The sequence below is a fragment of the Eptatretus burgeri genome, chromosome 6, assembly GCF_056783735.1.
Source record: "Eptatretus burgeri isolate ZD-2024b chromosome 6, Ebu_testis_v1, whole genome shotgun sequence".
Classification (NCBI taxonomy): domain Eukaryota; kingdom Metazoa; phylum Chordata; class Myxini; order Myxiniformes; family Myxinidae; genus Eptatretus; species Eptatretus burgeri.
In genome coordinates this window covers 13,277,391-13,290,832 of record NC_140966.1, presented here as the reverse complement: position 1 = coordinate 13,290,832, position 13,442 = coordinate 13,277,391, and the positions used below count along the sequence as shown (strand labels likewise).

The following is a 13,442-nucleotide window of genomic DNA, read 5'->3' as shown; positions in this document are numbered from 1 at the left end:
GAAGATGAATGGAATCTCCCACAATGAAGCTCAGTCAATGGGCCAATCACTTTACCATCACAGACAGGTCAGTGGTCTCTCTTTCTTCTGCCACCTCCTTTTGGTCTTGCACCCTCTGCTCTTTCTGTGCCGCCCCCCCTTTTCCACATCCCCCAAGTTTCTGCAGGGTACATGAGGACCCACCATCAACCTCCTTCTTGTGTAACTCCCAAAATCCAGAAACACTGTTCACCTCCACTCATTTGTTCCTCCACCCCACTCCCCTGTGGAACCAACTTCCCCATTCTCTTCCATCTCATTCTTCACTCTCGGTCTTCAGGGCAGCTGTTCTTCACCATCTCAGAACATCTCCCATCCAAAACAATAATCTTTTCTACCCCCATTATTCCCACTCCCCCTCCAAATTTCCAGTTTTCCTTCCAGAGAGTTTGCTCCTGTATCCATCTGTCCCTCCCCCTGCATCTTCTCCACACCCATATTGTCCAAGTCTCCCTCTATTTTGTCCCTCAGTCATGCTGTTGGTGCTTCCCCCTCTCTCTACTGTTCCTTTTTTCCTTTTGTTCTGTTGCATTCTGATCCATTGCGTTCGAGCTCTTCCACGATCCTATACTCTGGATACAATAAATAAATAAATAAACAAATAAAGAAATAAATAATGCTCAGCCAAAATTGGTACTGCCATTGCATCAGCATAAAAAATAATAACCTATATTTAACTCGAGCAATTTTGTGAAATTTTTTTAATGACATCTGGCATGTCGATGAGAATATAATTTTAGATTCTCACTGGATCCACACCATTCCAGTAACAGGGGTGCTTTTTCTACAACCAGACAGAAGAGCATTTCATAAAAAGTTGTTGCTGGCAGGAAATAGAGAAGTCAGGTGCCAGAACCTGTCAAAATACTCAGATTGGGCAATTCATCAAGGCATTACTAAACTGCATGCAAATGGTGAGACCACTGTGCAGTGCATTAAGAAAACACAGCCCCTGCTGTTTCAAAGTTTGTATTTGAGAAAGTTTCCATCGTAAAGCAAAACATATAATATATATATATATATATATATATATATATATATATATATATATATATATATATATATATATATATATATATATATATATATATATATATATATATAGTGTTTTCAATGTTGCACACCCAAGCGAAGTGCATTCGCGACCAAAAAAATTAACTTTTGGACAATAAAATTTAATTAGCAAATTAAACATCATTTTACCACATCATAACAAGCATCAATGAGATGATGGAAAATAAACTAAAATAAAATAAAAGATGGAGCACTTTTTTTTCTCTCCAAAATATAAAGACAACAGTCAATGAAAATTATAGCGGATGAATAACAAACGTTCCATGTGGCCAAATAGAATTTTTTTTTTTAAAGATAAGGCCGCTAAGGTGACTCCGAAGCACAAAATACTTCACAAGGTAGACCCGAGAAATGTGCAAGCCACAACATCCTGGAAGTTTGACCAAGCTCATTACGATCTTCCAAACACCTTGCCTTAAGGCTTAAACAATGACGTTTTCCAGTGCAGTGAGGTGTTTTAAATTATACAGCGAGGAATTTTGAAGAGGTATTTTGAATTACACATTTAAATAAGGATAACACCACAATCCCCCTGACTGCTCCCACAGGGAGCGGTTGCCTCGAGTTGCTGAAATTAAAGAGATGGTGTCGAGTTAAGTATTTAGAAAGCTCTTGTCCTTCCCTGCCTGAGTGTTTGTGTCTCAGCCCCGTCTCCCCTCCCCTCCCTCTTTACATTTTGCAACATTCTCCAATGTGACCTGTCTTTGTGTAAATCTCCGTTCTGCGGAACGCGGGAGTCCACATGGTCCAAAGGGAGAGAAGAACATACAAGCCACATGGCTGAAGCAACAGAGAGGCGGTTAAGTCCATGTGGCTCAGATCGGAGATGGAAAGTGTGAAAACAAATGTGAAAGTGGAAGGAACACTTCTCAAATGTACGTGAACAAAGACTTATACATGATCACCAACAAGGGTACACAATAGTTGGCAAAGTGTTACCAATCAAAACTGGAGAGTTTACACTCCATGAACTGAGAAAAACAAGGGAAATATAATCAAACTAGGACACTCAGTAGCTCGGTAGAGCGCATACCTCTGCCACATAATGCCTGATGCATGAGAACATATCAGGCCCAATACATTTTTGAAATATCATGCTACATTTCGTTTTTGGCCCCATCTCTCATTGGTGAATAATCACTTAGAAAGTAAATATTTCTCGTATCCAGATCCAGATTCAATTTGTCTTTGCCACACACCCAACCTGTCCACCAAGTTTCATCCGAATCCGTCCACAACTATTTGAGATATCATGCTCTTTATCGGTTTAGCCCTATCTCTCAATGGTGAAGAATCATTTCAAAAATTCTAGTAGTCGGCTCCAGATCCGGATCTTCACCAAAATCTAATCAGTTTATCTGTGTCACACACCTAACCTGCCCATCAAATTTCATCCGAATGTCAACAACTTTTTGAGATATCCTGCACCTAAACAGACAAACAGACAGAGCAAGAGAGAGGGGTGAAAATATAAACTCCTTCACCTTCGTTGGTGGAGGTAACTAGAACGGCATTGGGTAGCTCCGTCAGGCTGAACAGTTTAAGTTTTGTATCCCACCGATTGGCCAGATGGGAATCGAGATCCGGATCAAAATTGAATTGGCTTGTTATCGTCACCGACCTTTTTGAGAAATTGTACTATACAGTGCAGTTTAAAGTTTTTCATCCCATCTCTCAATGGTGAAGTATCACTTCCAAAATTCTAGTATCCTGATCAGGATCCAGATCTTCAACAAATTCTAATCATTTTGTCCTCGTCACACACCCAACCTCTACATCAAATTCATCCGAAGCCGTCCATAACCTTTTGAGATATCCTGTTCACAGAGAGAGAGAGACAGAGACAGACAGGCAAGCAGACAGACAGGAGTGAAAACATCACCTTCATCCACCTTTGGTGGCAGAGGTAATAACAAAGCAAATGGAGTGGATAACATCCCTGCTGAAGTTTGGAAAAGTGGAGCTTTGGACAGTCAGCTACATCAGGTATGCAATTAGGTTTAAGCAGGTGAAAAGCCTCCGCGACAGTAAAAAAAAAAAACGCCACTATTCCAACTCCGAAAAAACAAGTGATATGAGTCTAGCTGAGATCTATCGAGGGATCGGGTTAACTCCAGTGATTGCTAAAATGTATAATGGGATGATCTTGAATGTAATCAGAATGCATGTGGAACCAATACCGAGTAAAAATGAAAACGGTTTCCATCCAGGGAGATCAATCGTTTCTCAGATTCTCTCATTGAGAAAGCTCAGAGAAGGCATTAAAATGAAAAACTTATCATCAGTAAAAACATTTGTGGATTTTAAGAAAGCATTCAATTCCATTAATAGGAAGAAAAAGTTCTTTATTTTAAAAGCATCTGGTCTACCAGATGGGATAGTAAAGGCAGTGGAGATGATTTACGACGACACTGAAGCTCAAGTAATTACACTCGATGGAGAGACACAATTCTTCCAAATCTTCAGTGAAGTTCTCCAAGGTGACACATTGGCATCATTTCTATTCATCATCATCCTTGATTACATCATGAGAACAGCAGTAAGTGAACATGAATCACTGGGCTTCACACCAACAGAGCGAAGAAGCACAACATTTCCTTCGGTTAACATAACCTAAACCAATGTTGATTTTGCAGAGGATATTCCTCTAATCTCAGACACATGAAGAGATGCTTAAATCCTACTCAACCGGGTTGAAACATCAGCAAAGGCAGTCAGCTTGCTCATTAATGTGCTAAATACCGAGTACATTCTATTCGATCAATAGGGAGAACTTAGCGACGAGTGAAGAAGCTTTAAAAAGAGTAGCTGACTTTCAATATCTTGGGTCCTGGATCAACAAAAGTAACAAAGATTTTGAAATAAGAAAAAGCTAAGGCGAGGACAACACTCGATAAGATGAATAATATGTGGAAATCAAATCTGACGGTGAAATTCTTCCATGCAACAGTTGAGAGTATACTTTGAAATGGTGCTGAGAGTTGGACACCAACGAGGACACTTGAGAGGTGACTTGATGGCTGCTTTACAAGGCTGTCAAAGGAAGCACTGAATACAAGCTAGAGAGAACATCAAACAAATGAAGGGCTATATGGTAGATTGCCCTTTGTATCTAATACTATAAAAATAAAAAGAAGAATAACATTTGCCAGCCATTGCTGGAGAAGCAAGCAGGAAATTGCATCACAATTTCTGCTCTGGGAGCTAAAGCAAGGCAAGAGGTCTCATGGTCTTCCTGTTCTCAACAATGTGGATCAGCTTGAGAGGAATACAATTCTGACTCGGCACCAGCTACCAATTATGATGGAAGATCGTGAGGATTGGAAAATAACCAAGTTCGCTCGAACAGATGATGATAACACAGACAAGAACAGGTGGAAGCAGGGGGGGGGAGTCACAGTCAAAGGTACTTCTGGGAGTTGGGAGGTGCAAGATCAGTACAAGGGCAGGAAGAAATTGAGTTATTAACGGAAAGTGCAACTCCACCAGTGGGGTGGGGTTTAGGACAATCAAATTGGAGGAGACAATAGCCAGGGAAAGACACTGAGGAGTCAGGGAACGTCCTGTGGGAGGAAGGATTTTGTTATACAATTAGCGTCTGGTTTATCAGCAGGGGAATGGATTGGGAGATATGTTAGGTTGGAGTGGAGGTCTCGGATGTTTGAAGTCCACACAGTTAACAACAGTGGAGGAGGCATTGGGAGGGTGCAGGACGGGGTAAACTTTGAGGGGATGAGGTGATTTGGGGGGGGGGGAGAATACAGAAAGAGAGGTCATGAAGTGGAGGGATGCTGAAGAGGGGGACACATTCAAGGGGTGGGGTTTGAAGGACATGGGCATGTAGGAAATTTGGGGTTGGGAGGGGGTACAGACACCATTAAAGGGTGTGAAGAGGATTTGTGAGATCACACATTTATATTCTATACACCTGTATTGATTTGTCCAGTCAAACGTCTTTGCAATTCATTTATAATTGATATGTATTGACATGTGTTCTTCAAAGTGTAATAAATGTACAATGAGCTTTTGGCCATGTTAACAAAAGGCAAGTCACCATGCAGACCAAAGGATGGAAAATAAACAAATTAATAAAACTTACGGATTCACAGCCTTTCCGATAGCAGCCATGATAAAGATAACAGCTTCCGTGACCTCCCAAGGTGGTTGGCTGTCCTTTAATGTGCCATAAAGCTAAGGAGGGGGAAAGGGGTGGGTGGATTATCTCAACATTTATACATAACATCAGCTTAAAACCAGAGATCTAGGCAACTACCAAGGCTTTCAAAGGAGGAGGATTACACATGATATGGTCACAGATGTTCAAAATCATAATCACAATGGTCTATAATATATACAGCATTGGAAAAAAATTATAGAAACACACGGACACACACGATATGCAGAAATGAGCAATTGCAACAATGCATTATTACAGACAGAATACAAAAATAAAATTAATACGTTGTATAGTGCTCTATTGTTTGGTATGTGAGCCCTTTGCTTTATATAAAGAATAAAGAACAAAACACCTTCTTATCATGCTCAAATATAGTTGATTAATTAATTAATGTGCGTCAATGGATGGAATCGACAGAATATGAATTGAGGTGTGCTAACTGCCGTGGGAAGCAAGAAAGAGCTGAGGTTTTGGGCATTAACTCTTCTTTGGAGCAAAACGTTGTACCTCGATCAACGCTCTCGATTTGATCCATTGTTCTACCAGTCTGCCGATGTCAATCGATACTCATCTTCACAAGCGATACTACTGGTAGTTCTCCATTCTACGTATCAATGTATGGCTGTGGAATGCTGTTCAAAATATTCTGCAGCATTTTCCACAATTCATTCGTGGTGTTTGCAAACGGTTCGATTATTCTCAATATCCATATAATCCCATATTGCATGGCAAACAATCACAGTACATGACAATCAACAATCGTCTCATCTTCAAGATTCAAACTGTGGCTGGAATCAGCACGAGGTTTAGTGGGATTACAATTCCATTTCACCATATAACAGCACAGCAGCTTTCAGGTGTCGGTAAATTGGGCTTTTACAGCTACCAAATCGGAAAGTTCATCAAAAGCAGTTGCAAACCCCATGAAGTCAAACAGAGATAATTCATGAATGTAGCACCGCTTACCTCAGAAAAGCACTCCGCTGAACCCACGAGAAAGACAACATCCTTCACCAGGTCCGACACGCGCACACGAAACTCTCCGAAGTCATCCGTTTCATCAGGAATGCCTTGCTGAATTTTTTTTTTAATGACAAAACCAAGAAAACAATTTTAAAAAATAATTCAGAATTTCTCAAAATGACTCGTTTAAGCAAAACATTTTGAACACATTGAGACTTTTAATCAATAATGAGCTTCCTTTCACAATTATTTCTTATTGGAAAATTTCACTTTGTTTCCTAATCCTAATTGTTCGGTCTATCAGCAAAGCCATATGCTTGGTATAACGATGGTTTTAGTTGCATGTGACCTTATCATTTACATTATTATAATACCAAGCTTGCACACTAAAAACTCGGCTCGCCGTCACACGATCCCTATGAAATTGCTGTGGCAGTTAGCGGACATGCCGACAATGTTTGGGAAGTCTTGGTGTTCCATAGTACCAGTTGCATTTTGCACAATGCGTATTTTTGTCATTCCCCGTTTACGGTCTGTCATCTGCTACCAGCTATGTTGTACTGCTATCCCATGCATGTGCATGGGTATTGCTTGTTTACATTATTATTGACCTCATAATAAAGACAGCAACACAATAAGAAAGTTAATTCAGTTGCAACACTTGCCAAAACAATCTTGAGTCCAAGTTTCTATACACCTTCAGAAGGTGGCAGGAGGTGGTGGAGGAGATGTTAATTTTATTTTTTAACCCTTTCAATCTGAAAAGCTAATTATTTGCAAGCCTTCGGAAAAGTTAATCGCACAATCACCAGACACTGTGACAGCTTCTTCTTTGTAGCAAATGAAGACCTCAATTAAGCAAATGACTAGCCCAAAGTGACACCATTCAGTGTTAGCGAACCTTCGCGATATGAACCTCGTTAAGCTGAGGATACCCGTATAGCACGATATCTCAATAAGTTATGGACGTATTCGGATGAAACTTGGTGGACAGGTTTGTTGTATGACAAGGACGAATTGATTAAATTTCCATGAAGATGCAAAACCGGATACGAGAATTTTTATCATTATCATAGATTCTTCACCATTGAGAAATGGGACCAAAAACAATAGGGAGCACGATATCTCAAAAAGTTGTGGATGCATGACAAAACTCGGTGGACGAGCTAGTGAGAATGCAAGAACAAGCCAATTATATTTTGGTTCAGGTCTGCAGATCCAGCCAATCAGTGGGATACAAAATGTAAAGCAACTGCTTAGTATGGAGGACATATGGTTCTACAGAGTGCCTTCTAGTTTTGCATTCACCAGTGAGTGGATCAACGTTTAATTGCTCACCCAATCAGCAACTGTTCCCAGGCAATAATTTCTGTAGTGCGTTTTAAATTAACAATTATACAATATATTTCAGAAAAGATCACACTTTGAAATTTTTTTCATTTATGCAATTAAATGTCTTAAACTATAGATAAGACGAGTATAAATCGAGGCCCAGACTTCCGGCGGGGAAAAAATAAATAAAATAATAATAATAAATCTATGTGCACCATAAAATACGGTGTATAAAACAGGCAGACGTGCACATCATTTGGAGGAATATCCGTCACTCTTTCACCAATGTGAAGCAGATACATGATTTCTGAATCTCTTTTAGCACATTTCACAGCACTGCATTGCATTCGGAAAGTTGGGGGGGGGGGAGGGTGGGGGTGCTGATACTAATGAACATCAAGTTAAGCAAGTGTTGCGCAGCAAGTTTGTATGGATGGAGTTGTAAATTGTGCTGAAACCTCTAAACTAGCCAGGTTATCAGGAAACCCATCAGAAAGTGATAGTGACCATCTCTGTCCTAAATACAATGGAAACATTCTTGCAATTTCTCCAAAATAAAATTACAAACTAAAATATAGAGTTCATAGAACACACACAAAAAAAAAATCAATCATGCATTCCCGAAAATCACGCAGTCCATAGAATCATGCAACGATCAAGTATATACAGTTCAGGACTTCAATTTTAATAAAATAATTATTTTAACAATCGTTTTTTAAAATCTGGCAGTTTCGTGCCATTGAAGTAGTCCAGAAGCAGTCCTGAACACCACCCTTGCACACCAACACATTGAACATTAATTTGAATTGAAGTACTCTCAGACCCCACTATTTGCAGGGGATACGTTCCTTTAAAATGCAGCGAATGTCAGAGCATTGATTTTTTATGACTTAAAAAAAAACAAAAAACACATGGTCTAGGCTCGTGGAATAACAATTGCACAGAACAAATCAGGACACAACATAACAAAGGGAACAGCAGGAGAAAGGGGAAAAAAACAACAGCAGGGTGAGGGAGAAAGTACACTGAGATGGACAAACCAGGTATGCAGGCAACGTTGAGGAGTAAGGGAGAACGCAAAGAGTGGACAATATGGATACATAAGCAAAAATGTGTTAGACCAGTTTGTGATTTTGTCAAGGTCTGAGGAGAGGGGAGATGCTGCTGCCTGTCTGTCTGTCTCTGTCAGAAGGAGCAGAGATGTCATGGCAGAGAGTGGAGTCATCATCAAAGAGATAAAGAGGATTTTAAAGAGAGTGAGTGAGACCACTGATGAAGATTAGGAATAATACGAGGCCTAGAACACTGCCTTGAGGTCCTCCAGCCTTGACAGGGAGAGGATATGAAAGGGCTCCGTTGAGAGCCACAGGTTGTATGCAAGAGTGGATGAAATCAGAAATCCAAGAGTGGAGTTGACCATTGATTCCATATGCAGACAGTTTTGAGAGCAGGGCAGGATGTGAGACTGTATCAAAAGCTCGGGATATGTCCAGAGAGACGGCCCTGATCTCATGCCTGATATTGAGGGCCTCCATCGATTGTTGGGAGATTAGAAGCAGCATGTCCAAAGTAGAGTGACCAGGTCTGAATCCAAATTATCATGTGAGATGAGGCTGTTGGAGAAAAGGAATGATTTTATGTCAACTGCGATGATGAATTCCACGACCTTGCTGATGATTGGAAATACAGTAAGCGAATTGGGCTGCAGTTAAGGTTACCTATTTTTGAACCTTTTTAATGTAATGCTGTGATGTTGGCTGATTTCCAATTTCCCAAGTGGATATAGGAGACCAGTCCTGAAGTGTACAATTAATGAATAAATTGATTAATTAAAAAAAATTTAAACTGTGAACATGCGAAGCGCGAATGTGGAAGTCAGTTACACTTTATGACCCACGAATACGCGGGGTCCACAAATCGCAGGTTCCAACAGTAAAGCAAAACTGGAGGTTCTTGGAAGTATTATGACATGCGATTTGTGTTCTGCAGTCGTCAAGTACTGCATTCTTATAAAATTCAATTTTCGTATAAATTGATTAACTCTGGGGTTTACTATCATTTTCCACAGTGTCTATTACATCACCCTATCCGACATGTTACAATAGTTATTCATGCCCAATGCCCATCGTGTCCTTTATCAGGCGCGCGGGGAGGTATTTTGAGTGGGGGTGCTGAGGTGCTGTCTATAATCGAGGCTACATTATTTGCCAGGGAAAAAATAAGCTCAATTTCTCTCTCCCTCCCTCTCTGTCTCTCTCTCCACTTCGACTTGCACTCTCTCTCTCACACACACACACACACACAAAAACACACACACACACACACACACACACACACACACACACACACACACACACACACACACACACACACACACACAACGACGGGCCCGAGTGCACGCTATAACGGGCACTAGTTACTATGAAGCACGCACACACACTACAAAGACGTACACTACAGAGATGTATTTTACCAACAATGTGTTGGAATTTACAGTCGAATGAATTACTTATTGTATTTGGAAAGTAGAGAGGTAAAGGGAAAAGCTACACCAGAACTAATGTTAGCGCTCTGACACAATGTAAACAGCAAGACGGCCAATCAAATGACACGCATGCCGCTACATCGTTTGACACACCAAAAAGATCTAATAGGCCTATATATCAGTTACGCACACAAACACCTCTCGCTACATACCACAAACGTGATATTGACCATTACACAGATTCTGCATGGTGGCAGCAATAAGCAAAAATGAATAATAATGTTTGTTGAAGCCTGGTGTTGGCGCAGTGGTTTGGGCAGCGGCTTGGGATCCAAAAGTTCCTGAGTTCAAGCCTTGTTGGCCACTGAATTAATACACCAGGGGGTTGACTCAGCCTGTCATCCTTCCGAGGTCGGCGAAATGAGTACAAGTATACTGGGCCGGTGTATACCGCGGTTAAAATAGGTGTACCATATCCCTGTGTCGTAAGAGGCGACCAGGGTTGCGTCAGGAAGGGCATCCGGCGTAAAAAATGTGCCAAATCACTGTGCGGATCATACGGATGATCCGCTGTGGCGACCCCTAACGGGAGCAGCCGAAAGAAGAAGAATAATAATAATGTTTGTCTTACCTATTTGAAGACTCCAAATGTGGACTTCCGTTCTGGTGTGTTGTCGATAAATCTCTTCATCAGTGGCTGAATGTCCATCCGATCAAGAATGTCACTGTGGACGTGCAGTATAGTCAGGATGTGTCAGTCGTCTCTGGGTCATATTGTTCCATAGCCACGTTTCGAGGTGGCGAACAACCGCTCAGAGGAAGCGGCGGAGACAGGTAGACACAGGCAAAGTTCAATAAACTTTTCCAACTCTTTCAGTAACTCTCTTGTTTGGGGGTGCATTGCTGCGATGAATCCAGCAACATCTTGAGCCGACTTGAGTCCTTTTGTCTTGGAGAGGTCACCCAGCAATGTGAGCTGCATATGTAGACGAGATTTGTCAATCTGATCGGGGAGGTGGGGGAGCTGTGCAGCAGTGATCTCATTCAACCCTGAGTAGTCTCCATTTGCAGCATCGATAACAATTTGCTCTCTCAGGGAAGCAACTACCAGTCCTTCTTGGTCGAATTGGCGATCCAGCTCGGTTGTCACAAGATCCAAGGCCTCATAGAACTAACGCCGCAACTGCTGCTCTCCTACATCAGTCACGATGGCCTCGGTCTCCTCTGTATCCATTAAACGGGCAGGGGTTCTGTTTGTTCGTGGAGGAAGGGGCATTTTAAGATTGTTTCTTTCTGCACAAGCGGTCACTTTGGAAGTCATCTCATGGACAAATCCATCTTCTCTCAGTGCATGCATGTGCTCTCGTAGCGCACTCACACACTCCATTGCCCCCCTCGCACTTGCCTTCTCACTTTGGAGAGTTCTGGCTATGGCCTCGCACAGTCCAAAAAGAGCCCTCACAGCTCAAAAGGCCAAAGTATGTTCTGGCTTTTGTGGCTTGTTTGTATAGACCAGATATTTTTGCCCGAGTATCTCCCCTGACTGTCTTGTCTTGCTCTAGCATCTTCAGTGTCTCCAAAAGGGTTGTATATGAGGAGCAAACCCGTGAAATGGCCCTTGTGCGTACGACCCATCGAGTCGGGCATAATGGCAAAAAGTTGCAGACCACCTCACCATCACTAAACATAGACTGGAACAGCGTCTTACGCTTTGACGACTCCCCTATCACCACTGAGATACCCGTACAAAGTTTAATGTGTCTGCAACAAGACGAACTTCCCTCGCCACTCCTTGTTATACCAAATCTAGTGAATGATTACTGCAGTGCACGTAGAGTGCATTTGGACACTGTTCTTTCAGTTTTGCTTGCACGCCTGATATGTGGCCCGAGATATTAGCAGCGCCATCGAAGCAAAATCCCTTTAGACGCTCCTCCAGTGGCAAATTCAAGCGCACAAAAACATCTTTAATGCAGGAGAAAAGTGTTTCTCCAGTTGAGTCGGGCGCACTGTAAAACCCGAGGAAAACATTCACTGCCTTGAGTTTTGAATCCACATATTGGAGACAGAGAGAAAATTGCTCTGATGGACTTACATCGGTTGTCCCATTTGCAGTAAGACCATAGAAATAATGCTCTCTTGCTTCGGACATGATTTCTCTTTCAACAACATGAGCGAATATTTCCAGTATTTCGTTTTGAATCATGTCAGACATCCAGTTGTCTCTTTAGTGGGGCAACTTAGCTAAATATAGCATAACAATTGTGCATTTTGTGAGGAAAGCACCAAATTTGGCACACTAGTAGCCTATCATATTATGAACAGATTTGGATATTGGGCCATCTCAAATTCAGCCGCCGATGGCTGTGGCAGCCATTTTCCACTGCCATCAAAAATTTTGAGATGGCCTAATATCCAAATCTGTTCATAATATGTAATGGCTACTAGTGTGCCAAATTTAATGCTTTCCTCACAAAATGCACAATTATTATGCTAAGTTGCCCACTACTTTGCTGTAGCCACTCACACGCATTTGGAAATGCATATGTCCGCTCCATCATAAGTTTCCAAAGCACTCCATCTCGACTGTTATGGCCTCTTAACGGAAGCCCTTCACTGCCGAGGAATCTTATCAATCTGAATATCAGTTCTAAGACTGTTCTGGTGTTTTTTTGCTCTTTCTCAACAATGTCCGACAGTAGGGCATTAATGGGAGTGTTGTTGAGCGAAGCAAGCATTCTCACCGATTCTGAATGTATGTCAGACAACTCGTGCTGGCGAAACTTTGTGGTTGCTTTACGCCAGTTACAAAAACTTCTTACTGTGAATGAACTCGTCTTTCTGTCGTGATGTCTTCTCCATCTTAATCCCTTCTCCATAGCTTTGCAGCAGGAGAAGCAAAGAACGGTGTTTCTTTCCATGACATAGTGCAACCATTTCCACTTGGTAAACCAGCTTTTCTGAAACGACCGCTCGAAGGTCTGTTACAATTTTCCTCCCAGGAAAACGTATGTCTGGTCGACACGGCTCGTCAAATCCGAGTACGTAAGGTGGAACATGCGGCTGCGGTTCCTCCTGCGTGTTCACCGCTGAGTCACAAGCTCCTACACTGTCTGCAGTTGTGCACGTGCTAACAGCCTGGTGGTCGTCGTCGGTGATGGTGGGCAAAGAAGAAGAAGGTGCTGCATCAGCACCTTCTGACTCGGTCCTGGATGTTTTAGCATTTTTTGTAGGCCTATTAAAAAAATCTGAAATGCGTTTTTGCACCATATGGTCCATCGTCCACTCTCCCTCTCCCTTTCCCCCCCCCCCTCTCCGTGGAACCGTCCATACTGCGATGTTCGCGCATGCGTGTCTTAGCGATGGTGTTAG

The 13,442-nt window shown here is 41.9% G+C and overlaps 1 protein-coding gene across 2 annotated transcripts in view; it reads right to left on the bottom strand.

The window, feature by feature from the left end:
• The window catches only part of TNPO3 (transportin 3), a 143,120-nt gene that overhangs the window by 81,010 nt on the left and 48,668 nt on the right, over positions 1–13,442 (bottom strand). For both annotated transcript variants that reach the window (XM_085884079.1, XM_085884080.1), the window contains exons 8-9: positions 6,257–6,364; positions 5,213–5,304 (exon numbers count right to left, since the gene is read on the bottom strand). In XM_085884079.1, the coding sequence (XP_085740205.1) occupies positions 5,213–5,304; positions 6,257–6,364 (200 nt within the window). The remainder of the gene's footprint in view (positions 1–5,212; positions 5,305–6,256; positions 6,365–13,442) is intronic.